Source organism: Misgurnus anguillicaudatus, chromosome 19 (assembly GCF_027580225.2).
Source record: "Misgurnus anguillicaudatus chromosome 19, ASM2758022v2, whole genome shotgun sequence".
In the NCBI taxonomy this organism is placed as follows: Eukaryota; Metazoa; Chordata; class Actinopteri; order Cypriniformes; family Cobitidae; genus Misgurnus; species Misgurnus anguillicaudatus.
In genome coordinates this window covers 1,757,730-1,776,940 of record NC_073355.2, presented here as the reverse complement: position 1 = coordinate 1,776,940, position 19,211 = coordinate 1,757,730, and the positions used below count along the sequence as shown (strand labels likewise).

Genomic DNA, 19,211 nt, shown 5'->3' with positions numbered 1-19,211 from the left:
CAAATATGAAAATCAAATTACATTACCAGAACTAACAGTTAAAGCAATATTGTTTCTTTATTGTTACATTTGTTTATAAATGTGCATCCAAAACAGGTTTCCTATGTACATCTAGATCAAGTTTAAACAATTAGTTTGAACTAATTGGCTTTAAAGTAAAGAAGTCATTCTGTATACACTCACCAGACCACTTTGTCTATTGTTCAGCTGACAAAACATTGAAATGCATCTTTACCAACTTTTTAATGGACATAAATGATCACTGGAAAATATAAACAATATTTAAAACACGTTACTCTACACATTATTTGTACTTTTTATCCTAAACTTAAAAAACAAACAAAAAAAATATTTGCTTAATACCTTGAAATAGATATTGTTTAGACATAAAGTTTCCAAAGACAGTGCAAAAGTCTGCATGTACTTTACAGTTGCAGTATAGTTAAAGTCCTCTTAAATAAAGAGTAACTATAGCAGAAAAGCTTGTTGTGCATTCTGAACTGGTGAGGGAGGACGTTCCACTGATTCTACTCCAGACTTCAAAGGCTTCCGCACTTACTTTGATCTTCTACATTCACTTTAAGAAGCAAGATATTATTAAATACATGCATTAGTGCTCAATGAGATGGATTTAAAATGCAGCTGTAAAGCAGTACACATTGCTGTCACATTAGGTGACCAGATAATGTACATGACATATTTTCATTACAAAGCGTTTCTAATCAGTTCTTTGGCCAAAACATTAAACATTTCCAACACAGCTTCATCAACACACTTCCCATTGTATTGATGGCTGATCTCAAATTCATCATCACAAGTATTGTGAGGGAACAGTCCACAAATGAGACAGAAATTTGGCCCTATTCTAATTCTAATGCCAATAGGAAGTGATTGTTGAGTGATGATTGTTCCAGGATGGACCATTTACAAGAACTGGACAATACTTTGCTGTACTATTACTAATTACTTGTTCATTGGGAATCAGGTCCAGTCAAACAAATCTCTTTAATAACAATATAAGATTGAAATGTGTTTCACGAGTTCGCATTAACATGTAATGGATAGGGAATGAGATAAAGCATATCTGGCGTGCTGTCCGAGGAGAGGGCTCCAAGCTCGGAATTTTAGCACCAACCCAGAGTACTCCCTCCTAACTGGGATAAATGAAACTAGATGAGAGTGAGGTGATGGGGTGGAGAAGGAATGTTGCAAAAAAAAATCTGTCACGGGACAGAGGTGAGGGACTGCTATTTATAGGCACCTCTTTGCGCCGATTGGTTGGATCACATGACCATGCTCCTCCCGAACTTAGATAAATAAACTTCATTTATTTATTTTAAAGAGCCAAACAAGCAAATAAATAAACAATTTGCTAATTGAAAATCTAAATTACTCTGTTTACTTTATACTTATTACTAATGCTGTTTACTGTGCACACTATTGCACAAATCTTTCAAAGTTTTTTGCAAAATATAGCCTAATAAAATTTGACTCTCCTTTTTACTGACCTCAGCAAGCTTTTGGACTTTTCAAACTCTGTCTTTCAACCACTCATGTTTTACTTGGAAATCCAAAACATTACATATTTAAAAAAAATGGGTTGCAAACAGTTCATCACATTGACCTGAAGTACCGTACACAACACGTGGGCTGTTTTAAGAATTGACTGCTTATAAATATAATTACAATCTAAACAAATCTATACAGTCCTGAAAATGATTAGATGGATTAAATAGGCAATCCCATAAGAATCTTAAAAAATATTGCAAATGCTATTATCAAGATTTAGAAAAAATCTAGCTTGTTAATTTAAAATGTGGTTTCATTTACTACTATTTCATTTACTATGTCTCATTATAATAGAACAGCATTAATGAGCATGAAATGTATCAATGCTTTACACAAATGCAGCATATTCAAACCTGAATATTCATGCTACCCATAGCAATTCATACTGCATACACCTTACACTCATCAAAACCGTTTTCTTTTGTGTGTGTATTTTATGTTTTTATATGTGATTTCAAAGCAATTGATAGAAAACAAAAACTTTTGATTTTTTTTCAAAATTGCACTACATTTTTTTTTTCATTAAAGGGGACATTTCACAAGACATTTTTTTAAGATGTAAAATTAATATTTGGTGTCCCCGAAGTATGTATGTGAAGTTCTAGATACAGATAAATTATTATAGCATGTTCAAATTGCCACTTTGTAGGCGTGAGCAAAAATGTCCTGTTTTTGGGTGTGTCTTTTTAAATGCAAATGGCAGTGCCGTGGTTGGGTAGTGAAGTTTAAGTGACTGTATTATCACCTTCTGACATCACAAGGGGAGCCAAATTTCAATAAGCTATTTTTTCACATGCTGGCAGAAAATGGTTTATCAAAACTAATTTACTGGGTTGTTCTTTTTCACATTTTCTAGGTTGATAGAACAACAGGCGACCCAACTATAGCACTTAAACATGGAAAAAGTCAGATTTTCATGATATGTCCCCTTTAAAGCAGTTTAATGGAAACATGCATTAAATGTGGTAACAGTATCTCAAAAATGACTTTTTCAAAAAAAAGTGGAAATGATATTTTGTATGTGGATAAGCAATATGTTAATATTGTCAATTTCAGTTAAAGTGGGTGGGTCTGCTCGTCCTCAGTGAAGCCTGTGATCACTAAATGCTCTGAATGACTGTATTGTCTGCCTGCTCTTTCAGCTCGGGGTTAAACTCTCAACAGTTTGCTTTGAAGTCATTATCCCTTCATCACAAGCAGAGCAAAGACTTTAGAGAGAACAATAGAAAATGAAAGCAAGTAGGAGGCTTATGGCAGTTATCTCAGACAACCATCAGGAGAAACGTGTGAATGTCCATTCTGTGTATATGCAACATGAGTATGTGCATATGACAGAAGGTGACGGGATAGACTCAAGCTGAAATAATAATAATAATAATAAATCAAACAGTATGACATATGCAAAACATATTCCTTTAAGTGTTTGCCGACCAAAACATGGAAAAACTAGATGCCCCAAAATAAAGAAACTGTAATGTAAGGGTCATTGTCAGCAAAATTGAAATTGAATTGTTACGGCCACATTAAAAGATTCAGTAAAAAAATTGACATTTGAAGAAAATAAACTTTTATTTGGTCCTGGAATGGCCTTTAAGCTGATGGCTGCCTTGGGACATTGATGGAAATACAAAGGTATCCAAGTGTATTTGAAGCTGGTTTAGTCTTCTGGGGGGTTATTTGTTATCATTTTTCTCATGTTTTTAATCCCATTTTGCGCATGACTTTAAAGTCAAACAATATACAGAACCAATGTCTGGTGCTCTCTCTAATCCCCTTTTGTCCATGAAAGTGAACAGTGGTGTAATAATGAGTTTCATCTCCTTTGCCAGTAGTCGGGTATGGGGTTGGGGTGAAGGTTCTTTTATCTCTTCATGTATCTGAGAGGAAAATACAGGCTCACTGTAATCAAATGCATGTCACTCAATCAGAAAACATTTCACAGCTTCTGTAAGTGATTTGAATGTATACCATAAGTCAACTGAATACAGTCTTAAAAATATATAGTGCTTCAAGGATGCCATAGAAGAACCATAAAAAACAAAGATTCTGAAGAACCTTTAAAAACTTAAAAACCTTTTCCATTTCACAAAAGGTTCTTTGTAGTAAAAAAGGTTCTTTAGATTATAAAAAGATGAGAAAGAAATGGTTATATGGCTTCTGTGGCATCGCTGTAAAAAACGTATGTAAGTAAGTACCTCATGGGGACATACATTATTTAATAATACATATTTTAATTTTTAGAATATTCATCCAAACTTAAAAAAGTTGCTTTAAAACCGCAAGTTAAAAACTGAAGTGACTCAATAGTTTTAAGTATTGCAGAATTTAACATTAAGTAATGGTATCTTGAATTATTAAAAAAAAATTTTGAACTATGTTGTCTGAACATCACAAAACTAACTACTAAAATTAATTCATGCGGCACAATGCTTTCTTTTTGCTTTCACTATTAAGTTTTAGATGTTGTTTCTTGATGTCTGTGCGTGTCTAAATAAAACAGTAGTTTAAGATTCATTAGAACATCTCATTTCTACAACACAACGGGCTCTCATGCCGTCACAGTGCTGGTAGTAAAAAATGTAAATGTATATAAAAATAAAATAAATGACACAAATTATTAGTGACTACTGATAGGATTAATAAACTTCACTGCAAAAAATGATTTTCAAGAAAAAATATTCTTAGTATTTTTGTCTTGTTTTCAGTAAAAATATCTAAAAATTCTTAAATTAAGTAGATTTTTCTTGATGGGCAAAACGACCCAAGAAAATAAGTCTAGTTTTTAGACCCAAAATATCACATTTAAGTGATTTTGTGCATAAAACAAGCAAAAAAATCTGCCAATAGGGTAAGCAATTTTTTTTTCTTCAACACTAAATTCAAGAAAAATTCAAGAAAAATTTGCTTACCCCATTGGCAGATTTGTTTTGCCTGTTTTATGCACAAAATCACTTAAATGTGATATTTTTTTGTCTATAAACTAGACTTCCATAATTCAATATTTCATACAAATGCAAATTTTAGAATTGTCACGTACATGATGGAGAAATGTCACGCCCATATTGTATTTCTTCCTCATAAATGCGCATACAAGAATTTAATTAATTATTTGTTCTTTAAAGAGCCATCCCTTCTCAACTTGTTAGGTACTTTTTCTTCTGGTTTGTGCCTTCCAATTCCTACAAAGTAACAGGCCAAAAACATGCAAGTTAGGTGAATTGGAGATACCAAATTGCCCCTCCTCCAACCTTTGTATGGATTAACTTGGATCAAATTGTGTATGGATTAACTAGTTCTTGCCATGCATATAGCCATAGATGCTGGAATGGTGTGAAGAATAAAGAAAGAAAATAGAAAACTTGAGTACAGACGGATATTGTTCTGAAATCTATTATCTGGTGTTTAGAAAAATATAAACCAACTGTTTAATGCATGCTCTAAGAAATTTTATTTCAAGTTTTGATTGCAAATATCACATCCATAATGCTGGAATTGCTCATATCATATCTATTTATGAAAATTTTTATTTGATTTATTTGTAAGTATTAAAGTGTACCACTCAAGATGACTCGCAGTACAATGAATGAGGCTGTATTAGTAATTTCAGACGGCTGTTATCTGGGAATGACAAAACTTGGAATGTTGCCACTAACAAATCAGAATCAAGCATCCCAGAGTGCTGTATATTAACAGTCTTGTTGAATGGTTATAGTAACCTAGTCACCTCCTGTCATAGGGCTGGGATATTTCACAGGCTGTATTCTGTATTTTATGAGGTAATGGTGCACAGCACTACACACTGCTGATTAACAGATATGATGGAGAGGAGTGTTTGGACAAAACCTTTGATCCTTTCAATACTCGGAGATGAAAAACATTGATAAGATTGAAAATAGTTTTGGTTTTGGGCCTATTCAAGATTCATTGTGTGCTCCTGTAGAGTTTGGTCACATTAAATATGAGTTTAAATGGACTGCTCAGAGCATAATGAAGGCTGTCTTTGGGTTATGTGTGGTGTATCCATGATGGAGGAGTGGGCAAAGATAGAGGGAGAAATAATGGAGTCATTTTTCATCAATCCAACATGAGCCAAACTTCTTTTAAACAGCATAAAGTCTTGTAAAGTCTATGCACAATCACTTCCGCGTTGTCATTCAGGAGGCTTATGAACATCCGCTGCTGCACTGGAAGCTATTGATCTTTACCTGTCAAAATGATTGAGAGAAAATATGTTTTTATACTCGCTGTGTATATGAACTTTTCCCGATTAGAATAAATGATGTTTTTTACAATGTCAGCTGACACACTGTCAAGTACAATTTTAACTACATTTAGACAACTTGGACGGTATTATAATGCAACTGTCTATTAGCAAGGCTAACGCGTGGGCAGCATTTACTTCAACAAATCTGTGTGACTCCGAATAGATAGCAATAACAGAGCTCTGATAAGCCATGTTATACACCTGATTTGTTGGTCAAATACTTTTTCCATGTTTAGATTGTCACATGACAAATTCCACCTTACAGACTGTCCTCCAAAAATTATGACCCAATAAGTAATTTGTAAAATAGGTCATAAGGGATTAGTGCCCTTTAGCGGCCAAAGCTTATACCACCTGTGGTTACGTTTGAAGGTTTTTTACCTTTTGCGTCAGATTAGACGCATTTTATATTCTGCATTTGTAAATGTAGAAATGTTTCATTAACATTTATGCTTTTAAAGATATTTTGGGGCATCTAACCCCACCCTTGACTTATCCTAAACCCAACTTCACAACCATATAAAACATAACACTCAGGTAAAAGTATAGTCATGGGTATTTATAGCATAAATTGACAAACAGTATAAAAGTATTACAAACAATTCGCGTTGCAAACCTTGCAAAATGAAGCCATACGATCACTTTATATGATCTCATTCAAATATAAACTGGAACATTAGAGCATGATGCAGTCGGTCACGACAGCCAATAGCGCTGCATCATTCGTAGCCAACGTAATGATGCAATTGATGACAAGAGCCACACTGAAAAAAATGATTCATTGAATTTAATCAATTTTTTAAGGTAAGTGGTTGCAATCAATTTATTTAAGCTACGATTAAACAAAAAAGATTAGTAATGTAAAATAAAATATAAAACTTTTGTTTAAATGTAGCTTAAATAAATTGATTGCAACCACTTACCTTAAAAAATTGATTAAATTCAATGAATCATGTTTTTCAGTGCAATGGTATTTCACAATCAAAGATGACGTATCATCGCTTCTTCTGGCGGCAGTGTTTGAATTAGTGTACACCAGTGTTCAAGTTCACGTTCAAGTACACGTTCAAGTTCAAAACAGTGTGCAATGTTTTGCTATGGTTTCTGGGTTGAACGACATGTTCCCTGGACACGATGTGCAACAGGGTTTGAGATAAGTTTTCTCTTGTTTGGCCGGTGTGTCAGAACTGCAGTCCAATCAGCAGCAGCGTTAATAAAACACGCAGTACCAGTGATGGGAGTACAAAGTAACGCGATACTGTGATTCCACTACTTTTAGCAGTAACGAGCATGTAACAAAGTATTTTTTAAATTAAGTAACGCAGTTACAATTAATGAAATTTAAATGAGTTTGTTACTCGGGTTACTCTATTTTGTAAAAAATTAACACTTGCACAAAAGACATTTCTGATCTAACATCGCAGGACAGTGGTGGCGGCGCAATGAATCATTAAACTTCATCATGGCCGACAGTGCGTAAAGAAAGAACGTGAATAATCTAAACGGGACAACACACCTTAGTCCATCCGTTCTCATGTTTGTCAATTATTTTTGCCAAGCGTTCCCAGTATGACATCAACTTGCATTTGTAGTCCACAAAAGTAATAAATCTGAGAAATGTTAATATATTCTCAGATGTTTACATTGCTTTCATGGAAGAGAACAATCCGTGATTGAAATAAAAAGTTATTTTATTTTATGTATTAAAAGGGACTTACTACCCGTTGATTACAATAAATAAGTCTAAAAAATGTTGTGTTTGACTGTTTAGCACTGTTCATATTTGCAGAAATAAAAGTAACTCAAAAGTTACTTTCCCTAGTAACCAATTACTTTTGATATACAGTAATTGCTAGAGTAAGTAACTAGTAACTGTAACTAATTACAAATTTTCAGTAACTTGTCCAACACTGCGCAGTACTAAAGAGACAGCTCGCACAATGGATTCAATTTGGAATGTTTTCTTTCATTCTGGACGGCAAGGGCAGTGACTGTAACATCAAGAGTAACGATTTCATCAGGCTCCAGAAACATTTAAAAAAGAACACAAAGCATGGCCTTCTCAGCGACCGTAGTCATCACAACAGGGTGTTCAACGCATCACTTTTTCTGTTTAATAAACGTTGTGCAACGTTTTGTCAGGTCTGAATGCAGCCCAGATCTGATATCTACAGGGAAGTGTGATCACTTTTGCTATTTTCTTCATAAAAAACGAGGTAAACTTGAAATATTTAAAGTACTTTTTAAAAATTGTTGTGATGTATGCTGGGTTTTATACTGTATCATATAATAAATAAATGGGTACGTTATTTGCCATAAATGCCTGAATAGTCTAATGTGTATTATAAATACAGTTATTCTGGCAGTTCAAATTAAAAATAATTTCCCATTGCATTTCATCATAGCAAAATTATACCCCACATTAAATATAATTTCATACACTTATATATAAAGTTTCACCTGTTGCCGGTAGAGGCGCTAATTTAGTAAACACCTCTGTTGGTCATATTCTAGGAAAGGTGCAGACGACCATATTGGTGGTATGAGTTGAGCACTTGTTGCAATATCTTGAAAACTTTTTGGTAACACTTTATTTCGATAGTCCACTTTAGACATTTTACTAATTATAAGTAACTTTGCAACTACTTATCAACTACCAATCTTTAGAGAATTAGTAGACTGTCTGCTTAATATCTACTAACACTTTATTGCGATGATATCTCAACAGACATTCAACTGTCTATAAGTATCTTTGCAGGTGCATGTCAACTTATTCCACTAACCCAAACCTCTTCCCTAACCCCAACCCTTACAGTCTACTAATACTCTAATGACAGTTTGTTGACGTGTAGTTGCAAATTATTGAAAGTTAGTTGACATGTAGTTGCAAAGTTATTTATAGTTAGTAGAATGTCTAAAGTGGACTATCAAAATAAAGTGTAACCAACTTTTTTGCTTACCTCCTATCGTTGGTACCAAACGTGTGTATTTTCTATGACTTATGATGAAGTCAGAGAAGCCACAAAGTTCAAAAGCAGGACACAAAGGATAGCTGTGACAAACATTTTATATAGTTTTCCAGATATCACATGCATATTTATAATACAATAAATAGAGATAAGAGATCCTTTGAAATAACACTTATATTGATATATGGTGGTAATTTTATATAGACAATTAATGATTAATTTATGCAAAACATATGTTACTTTAGCATAACATAATGTCATTAAAAAGGCAATTGTTGTCTTTTTATCATCCAATCCCTCACTTGCAAAAGGGAAATGTGTTATGCTTCATCAGTGACTTGTGTGGAAATGTGTGTGTTTACTCACCTGTTGATTCTACCATCCGTTCCTGTGCAATGTGTGAATAAACAAACCTTGTTTGTTACCCCAGTCTCTCCTTCTGGCCTATATAGCCTTAACAATACTATCAGGGTTAAAGTTAAAATCCTTGCATGTAGTACTGTAAATCTGTGTGTGTGTGTGTGAAAACTCTCTGAGAAGCTTCATATAACAGGACAGCAATGCCTGGAGGAACCTCTGCATCATGTCTGAGGTATTTTAATGCTGAATAAGCTCTCATAATTAATTAAATTTTGTATGATAGCACTGGGGTATGTTTAATATATAAAATTAAACTGTTAAGCGTCACCGTCCTCAATACGGGACACCTAAGTTTACATCAATATTGTTGATGTAATTTTTAATCTATTACTACAAACTATGTATCATTGGAAAGGTGTTAAAGAGGCAGTAAGATGACAATTTTAAGCATCCTATCACTGTTTATAAGTCCTGGACAACAGGTTTAAATGCATGCAAGGTCAAAAAACACTGTCATTTTCTCAAAATATACATTTAAAATTACCCCATTTCTCAGAGATCCCCAAACGATTCGTGTGAAGCCGTTCAACGACTCAGTCTGCCTAAACCCCACCTTTCAGTAGCCTGCTCTGCTCTGATTGGTCAACTGACACACAGACCACAGATCGGTGGCACAGACAAACAATAGTGAAACATTTATTTACCTAGTGCTAAAATGATTTACTGAGAAGACATTATCAACATCAATACACATCATTCACTATTAATCCAAGCGATAAAAACGACGACAGAAACTAACATTTTACACTCATTTAAGCAAGTATGTAAACTAACCGGGTCATAGCAAAACCGTAAGTGAGCATGCGGTAGCCGCTTGTTAACGTGACTCTCTGACAGATATTAAGAGTTTAAACAACGATATCATTCATTAATTCAACAAATAAAAACGACGATAGAAACTAACATTTTACACTCATTTAAGCATTTATGTAAGCTAACCGGGTCATAGCAAAACCCTTAGTGAGCATGAGTTACGTTAACCGCTTGCTAACGTGACTCTCTGACAGTATTTTAAGAGTTTAAAAAACGATATCATTCATCATTAATCTAAGCAATAAAACGAGGATAAACATTTTACACTCATTTAAGAAAGTATGTATAATCATACTTACAGGTTGTGGTTAGGAGACACATGTTGTTCCAAATAAAGTGGGTATTGAACCATATTTCATTGCCAAACGTCTAAATCCCTCCGTTAAAAATTAATTTTAACCACTGATTCTTCACAGCCAGACACGTTTAGTATATCCCTCCTTGAAAAAGTCTCCTTTGTAAGTAAAAACAACACAAACTGAAAACACAGCGTAATAAGATGTTTACACACTAACTAGCTGTGGGCGGGTCGTTTTCGTTTCTCCCGCGGGCAAGGCTGTAGGCGGAGATTAGTATCTTGTGTGACGTTGAAGCGTTTGTGTGACGTGGAAAAAGTCAAGCAGGAGATTCAGTCCATATGATGACTCGTTTCAGCGATTCAGAGTCGACTCCCTACTTTAGAAACAATAACTTTACTAATCGTGCACTTTTTGGTTAAACTACTTTGCAGATTGTTTACATTGATGGACAGCTACATGACACACTGCAAAACAGGTCAGTTTCGATTTTGGATCTGTGTGGCTCTTTAAAACAGTGTTTTATAAAACAAATTACATAGACCTTTTGCGAGTAGACGTCACAGTTACATCACTGCAAGCTGCGCGCGCAATGTGGTGGCAGAAAAACTGTGGAAATTAATTAGAGCAAGATAACTTACTAGAAAATGTATTGTTGTGCTGTCGAGTGTCAGAATAGCAATGCCAAAAAAAGATGACCTTCATTCTTATAGAATAACGTCGTCGAAGACACCATTTGAAGATAAACATAGGTGTTATTCATGTAAGTCATAAACATTTCATTAGGTAAACGAGTAAACACACACACACACACACAAAAACTAATGACTGAAGTCAGAAAATACGACTGAAAACATGTCATTAATATGAATTAGAAACGCCAATGCCCGCTATTCATTTTAATATTTGTAAATATAAATAGGTACAAATTTGTATGTAAAGCTGTCAATACGTAAATAATTAACGTATTAGTCCCTTCAATTCGCCAATATTATACGTTTTAGTGTGTAAGTAAATGTACATGTGGCACAACTACACTTTACATAAAAATACACCACAAGTATTCTAATGAGATCACGTTGACATTTAAGACATTTATAACTTTGTATTTCAGACAATGTTGATTCTTACATAATTTTTTTACTGAGCTATATAAAAGAGCAACCTTTGTGAAACTCAAGGTACAAACGCTTCTGTCTGTAAAAAAAGTGCTACAATACCCTAAATATCTTCCAAAGGGCAAAAGCATCTTAAGACAGATGAATGGGTGCACCAGACACCCGGGTGCTGCTCAGAATCAGCTATTCAGTTTAAGTCTAGCGATTGTGCTGTGCAATTTGCATCAGACAGCAAGTGAAAAGACTGTGGTTTGAAATCTGGGGTATGAGTCCATCAACAGTAGCCCTCCCTCATCCAATCTGAAGACCACCTCCATATTCACATAGACACAATGCTTGATTAAACAGCACCCAGCAGGCTTGGAGACATGAGCAGTGATTTCAACCCCAACTCCTCCAAGGTTTTTCCAGCAAGAGTCCGAACTCTCAGATCACCATCGAATGTTTGCTGAATCTGCACATCAAATAAATATCTGCCGGGGTCATGTTACCTTTGAAAACAGCAGATCAGATCATGGACAAGAGGAATTTGAGTGGGTAGATGCATAAAAGAAGGTAATTTCCAACCGATTGGTGAAGATCATTTTAAAAACAATAAAGAGTTAGCATGTGCTTCAAACATCTTCCTGGAAGAGTTCTTTTTCTGGATGAAGGGTACGTTTTTGCTGTTTAACTAATGGCTAGTTTTTCTGTATAACTATTCGTATATTACAAACCACATACAAGAGAAAGAAACAACTTAAGAGAAATACAAAATGCTGAAGGTTTATAGTGTACCTTCACTTTTCTTCTCATATGTTGCCAGTACTCTTCATGTGGCGGTGCGCAGACCGATCAGCGTATGACACCGAAATACCATGAGAGTGATTCAAAATAACACAAAAATGGTATTGATTTGCCATATGGTCCACAATACATAGCCACTAATTCATTTAAATAAATTCGAGTTGTGCTGTACTATTAGAGAAGCATATGGGGATCATCTAAAAATCATGATGTATAGGTCAATGACCTATTTTTATAATAAATTGGCATTATAAGACAACTGATGGTGTAAAAATTGTGTTTAAATTATTATGAATTCAAAATAAGATATTTTGGCATTATTTTATGTTCAAAATCTTTCCTATAAACACATTTTATGGATATCAGAAGTTGTTGGGAAAAACTTTTGTCCAACTATTTGGATGTTCCTTAATGTCAAAGTTGTACAACTGCAATCATGGGCCTTTTATTAAGAAGTAAACAACACTGTAAAAAAATTCTGTAGAAATGACATGACTACTGAGTTTTACTGGCAACTAGTCAACAAATTTTACGTAGAGCGCTAAAAAACGGATTTGAGGCTGTTGATACTGGTGATGCCAGTCAGGAACTGAGGGGGCATGCCCAGTTTTGTCGCAGCGCCACCTAGTGGTAAGATGTATGTTTTACACGCTTATAACTTTGGCTGCGATCGACGTATTCTCACGGGACTTGTTTCCTTGGAGTCCTGAATAGTCGCCGAGTCCAACGAAGCATGCCAGAATTCGCCTTACAGTTATCCCTGCGCCGCAAAAAAGCACTTAAAAAATGCGCGAAAATCTCTGAAAGCGTTTTTCCAATCGACTCCATAGAAAGAACATTACATTACATTACATTGTTTTTTTACACATAAATGGTTATAACTCTGCAATGAAATGTAATTTTTACACCAGCTTTGATACGCTAATGTATGAGCACAGTCTGAGGCCACAAAATTTTGTTATTCTTGCACCAGTTGGCCTCATAATTGAACAAAACCTGTGATATCAAGCAAGCCCTATGGTCATACAACAGTAGCCGTTTCTCAGTGTCAAGGAAGGATCCTCGGAAGCCAGAATTTCGAGGATGCTACGTCATCGACGTCTGTCAAAGGACTGTTCCAATGTCGAGGATCCTCGGAATTTCAGCAATATTCCATATACAGTAAAGGATGCATATGTGTATCCTTCGCGTCCTTTGCACTCTTCGCGCACTGAAATCACCCACAATCATATGCGTGCAGCGCTGAAAGCACACATTTGATTGACACAATGACGTGCACTTGCTAGCCTGTCCCATTTAACGTGTTCTCTGAATGCTTAAGAGGAGCCTCACCTAGCCTTTGAAGGAAGTGACTTGTAAGGACTTAGTCCTGCCAAGGAAGTATCCTTGACATTGAGAAATGGCCTGTTTCTTCACTAAAGTGTATAGTCATGAAATTAGCTTGATGTAACACAGTCATGACCTGAGGTTGCATGCACGATATCGTCATAGCGCCACCTAGTGAATGGCTATTTTTGCTAAAAACCACTGCAAAGTTTCATCTAAAATCATGAGTCATCATAGATTATTCCTTTCATTGCTTGAAGTATAATCTTTGGTGGATACTAGCAACCGTTTTGCAATAATTTTTTCTCTCCATCAGAACATCGTAGAGACATGGGGTGGATCCTTTTGACCACTGTAACATTTTGTGACCTGTGTTTTGACACACTGTTAATGGAGAGATTTCACTGAATGAGAACAGCTTTTCTGCTGATAACTTTAATATTCTTTCATCTGAATTCATAAGGTTTCATAAGGTTTTTTAAACTGCTCATCCAAACTCAAATTTACTTCATTCTGTGCCCTTTCGGCTTGACCCCGGTATTGGTGCTAACAGCTGTATTTGTTTTGATTATTGTTCTTCAATGTATAGTTTTAAAATGTTACTTTTATGATAAAGTTGTTTTAAACTTTTAAACTATTTTCAGGATTTATAAAAAGGTCCTTGTGTGAACCTTCTTTTAAATCGTCACATCTGAAATGTACAAGATGATTTTAAAAGAAAAACATTTTCATGATTTGACTTTGGCTTGAAACAAAAAAGCAGGGCTCTTTAATGTCACATTAATATACTGTGTCACTGATACATCTTGGCCTTTTTAAAATAACCTCACAATTTAACATTTATTCATTAAGCAGACGCTTTAAATCAAATGAGAGAAACCTTTTTGTTAGCATGAAGAGTTTTGTTGCAAAACGAGATAAATCCATTTTTTAACATTTTTGTCAAAACATGTTTATTATTATGTTATCATGTTATTATTTTGTTTTATGGTGCTACTTAGCTGTATTTTTTAAGTTATGAAGGTTTAAATAAAATCAAATCAACTGCAGTTGCATTAAAATTAATTGGAATGCACAACCAAAAAACGAGATTTCTGAACAATTAAAAAAACGGTGGTTATCTCGTTTTGCAACGAAACTCTTCACATGCTAGCTTTGGCAGCTCTTCTTAAAAATCATTGTTTGCACTCGTAAGTCAAATGTCAAATTCCCTGACTTTCACTGACTAAAAAGCTGAATTTTCATGGCCTATGTGCGGGATGCTGTGAGCCTGAATAATGTAGTGTAAAGCGAGTTACAGAAAAATGTAGCTTAAATGTGTGAAATGAATTTGATAAATGGAAACTAAAATTTAAAGCAAAACTCCCTGAAAAAATTCAATGATATTCCAAAAATTCCATAACCCATGGAAATAAGTGTTTTATAAAAGCATTTTAATGCAATTAATATTTAGCATTTTGATAAAAAATTATCACATTTAACAGATCACATAACAAGAAAATGACAAAAATGTCAAACTTGGGAGACACAATTTCATATTTAATAATCAGAATGACAGCTGAATGTATAAATAAGATTATACATAAAATGCAGTAAATCAACATGAATATGCTTGTATGTGAAGAAAATGAAATCACAGTGAATGAAGAAGATGAAAGTTGTGTCCATCAAAACAGCTCTCATACACAACTGCTCCACTCATATCATCTACAGCAGGAGACAGAAGTACAGTAGCTGTTACAAACACATTGATTCTCAATAATCAAAGCTAATTCAAATGTGAGCTGAGATTTAGGATTGAACTGCAAACCACCACAAGGTCATTATTATCAGCAGACTTTTTCCACTTGAAGAGTTAAATGGTCAAAGTAATTATAAAGGTTGACTGTCCTGTGTATTTTGGACATCTGTTGTGTATTACTGATAAATAGATTTCTGCTCTAGGAGGCACATACTTGAACAACTCAACTACATTTCCCATCATTCTCTATGAAACATGTGATTAATAAAAAATAGCCAATGCATCAATTTTATTGTAAGCAAAATCAGCACAGATTCAAGGGAAATTCAGACTTATATGGATAGATGAGATAGAAGGAAGTCGTTCTACACTCACTCTACATTTCTCTTCTTCAGGGTAAAAACATTATGTAAGCAACATAGTGATCATTTAAGAGAATTGACCCTCAGATACAGTCAAACTGTAAATGTGTGTTTGTGTTACCAGACTCTGACCTCCTGATGCGGCAAGTGTCCAGTTCCTCCTGTATAACAGCGGCTCTCTTCTGGAGGAAGTTGACCTGCACCAAACACACAGAACAAAAGCATGAGATGACGACAGAGAAATGCTCAAAAACATACAGAGTGACTGGTATATATATATATATATATATATATATATATATATATATATATATATATATATATATATATATATATATATATATATATATATATATATATATATGAAGAGTTTGGTTCCAAAATGCAATTAATCCATTTAAATAATCCAGTTTCTATACCAAGAAATTGACCAGATGAAAACCACTATTTTCTGTTACAAACTTTCACATAGCATCTTTAGGTTATAAAAACATAAAAAATTCAAATCCATAACTTGATTTTTAAACATTTATTATAAAAACGGATTATTGTTTCCACAAAATGCAATAAATAAGTTTTATTTTTATTTAGTTTTATAAGTTTTATTTATATAAATAATAAAGTTTTTTTTCAAAATGCTATAAATCTATTGAATCAATGTATAAATGTGCATTCATCTTTGCCATGTTATATTCATTTAGTTGACTAGTGTTATACACTGATAAAAAAATAAAAATTAATGGCATTAATCAAAACACTTACTTTGTTATATTAAGAACACTGTCATTGCTGCGGTTATACTTGACGCCGTCGGTTAACATTTTTGACAGCGATCAGCTGTAAAATGTTTTGGTCCTGCTCGATTTTCGTTGACTTTGAGTAAAATTATGGAAAGTTTTTCATAAGATCCCCTGGGGTCAATGTGTTAATATGACAGAAGCTTGATGCTGTTATGTGAGAACAAGCAACCGGCTCCCGAGTGCCTCTCGAGGAAATTATTAGATGTTGATGGCTTACGTTTCTTTTCTGTCACAGAAAACCACCACAGGTTTATCAATGCCATTAAAGTATTATTTTGTTTGTTTGTTGATCACAAAGTACAAAGTAGATGAGGTTTCTGTGTACTTAACGCGCCGCCATTGTTTGTTTACATTGCGTGGAATGGTGCGCTGTAATATGTGGAGCGGATTTATTGCGTTCTGTAGAAAAGGAGGAGTGGCGTTTATTGCGTTTTGACAGAATAACATGGCGATATTGTATTTTGCATAAAATTAAGAATTTACTTTTAAATACTGACCTGATATAATACTAATTTTGGCAGTAACTCTTTTTTTTTCAAAAATGGCGTTTATCGCGTTTTGGAACCAAACTCTTCATATATATACTGTATATTTCACAGTCATATCATATCATATACTGTATTTTCTGGATTATAAACCACACCGGAGTATAAACCGCATCATTAAAAAATGTGTCATTAAGACAAAATAACATATATAAGTCACAGTGGACTATACATTGCGTTTATTTAAAAAAAATCACAAAATACAATTTGAAGAACAGACATTTAATCTGGCAAGTTATTCAACTAAACATTAGCAGACAGAACAGCAGGCTGATTAGATGTCTGTACGTTAAAGTAACATTATAATTTATTTAAACGATAAACCATAGCATACAGAACTTACCTTGAATAGGCTAAATTAACCCGACAAGCCAACTAGTGTTACTTGTCATTCCACATTACTGAATCTATTGAATTACATAAATACAGAAGCAGCATATGGCGGACCCTCACGACTGTAGACGGTAATGTTGTCTCTTGCCTCATAAATGTCAAAATTAATTCATACTGACTTACAAGGCGCACCTGACTATAAGACGCAGCACCAGCCAAGTTATGAAAAAAACGCGGCTTATTGACTGAAAAATACGGTATATATAAATGCACGGTTGAAGTGACTTGGGATAAAAGTAAATATCCAATATTTTATCTTTTTATAGCTAACAAACATTCTTTTTATGAAATGCTAAAAATAACAATTGTAGTAATAGTCTAACATACTTTTAGTATGCAAGACTGTATGTTTTATTCTAGTATGTCATTACATACAGAAACTGACGGCACACTAACTGAGGAGCACAAACGTTTTTGGCCATGAAAATACTTCTTCCTCACAGGAGAATAATCTTGGTGCATACTTGCTTTCCTAATTTTGAACAAGCACTACAAAAATGTACATTGTTCTGTGATGATTTTCCTGGAAACAAAAACAAAGTCACAGTAAAACCTCAAAGAAAATCTAATGTTACCCTCCTTGAAAATGAATGCCTCTTTCTTTGAAAAGAATGACTATGGTTAGATTCCTAAATGGCTGTTGGTTTTGTTAAAATAATGCACTGAAATGCTCGAAATATTCAAGGACATGGGAAGGCCACGCTGGTCACCAATTACAACGTATAAACACATCAGATCACAGACTTGTGGCTGCAGACTCCAAAAGAATCTAGTCGGAGCTATTCAGAGGCGTGTGCCGTGGACTTTGAATTGCGATCGTGAAATGTTGTTTGAGAGACCGAGCCTTGACAAAAACGGGCTTTTGTTTAGATTTGAAATGTTTCACAAAAATGCTCTAAGACTCTAATAGCGCTTTTTCATCACATAGTACCCTACCGTTTGAGTTGGGTCAGTTGGTGTCAGCTCACTTCACTTTGGCTTGGTTAGGTTTTCCATCGAGTTTAGTAACACTTCAGAGTGGGAGGGATTATAGGCGTGTCGTTATATTTGCGCTGCCTACTGCTGTGACATCATACAAGTGAGAGCGTTCCTATACATTTATTTATTTCTCAGTTCACCACAAATTCAAAATTGACCACCACAAACAAATGTTTGCACATCATGTTTATCACTACAGCTGTCCCACATGACAGTTTTTGTACAAACAGCCATGGTGTCAGTCGACGCGCTTCGCTGAGCCCGATTTAAGTTGCAAAATGCCGTACATGCGGATTTTCGAGTCGCGAATGTGCCGCCACAAACCGCAAGTCTGGAAAACACTGGTATGGTGTTCCTCATTCTCAACCTGTGGATGTTTTTCAACACTAAAAGGGATTTTGGGAACTTGGGAACAACAAAGCACAGATGACAACAGGTTGTTGGCTCGAGCCAACACTTGATGTCATGATTTTCTCAGACCAATCAGTGATCTTCAGTGTTTTCACGTCATGTTTTTGTATCAGCTCAGCTCGCTTGGAACCCCAGCCGAGGTGGCACTAAAAAAGTATTAACTACTACCTACTGTACCCATTGGAAAAGCCCCCAAAAGTATATTGTGTATTTCATACACAAACAGTTAATCTGTTTTTGTGTGCATCTGTGTATGCAGTGGTGGTTGTAGTGGTGTGTATGTGTGTTTGTTTAATCACCTGGGATTTAAGGGAGGTAATGGTGTCCTCCAGCTCCTGTCTAAGTTCAGCAGGCATCAGTCCTTTGATCTTCTGCTCGCACTCCTGACGAACATGTGTCATCTACATGGAGAGAGAGGAA

The 19,211-nt window shown here is 34.8% G+C and overlaps 1 protein-coding gene across 7 annotated transcripts in view; it reads right to left on the bottom strand.

Moving 5' to 3' along the window:
• Positions 1-26: 26 nt before the first annotated feature.
• Positions 27-19,211, bottom strand: part of cep112 (centrosomal protein 112) — a 272,813-nt gene continuing 253,628 nt past the window's right edge. For 3 of the 7 annotated variants that reach the window (XM_073856794.1, XM_073856791.1, XM_073856796.1), the window contains 3 exons: positions 19,091-19,192; positions 15,797-15,861; positions 29-3,446 (listed from right to left, as the gene is read on the bottom strand). In XM_073856794.1, the coding sequence (XP_073712895.1) occupies positions 3,431-3,446; positions 15,797-15,861; positions 19,091-19,192 (183 nt within the window). In that variant the 3' untranslated portion in view covers positions 29-3,430. Of the gene's footprint in view, positions 3,447-14,981; positions 15,269-15,796; positions 15,862-19,090; positions 19,193-19,211 lie in introns of those variants that run through there. The other 4 variants (XM_073856798.1, XM_073856795.1, XM_073856792.1 and 1 more) reach the window with 4 other exon arrangements.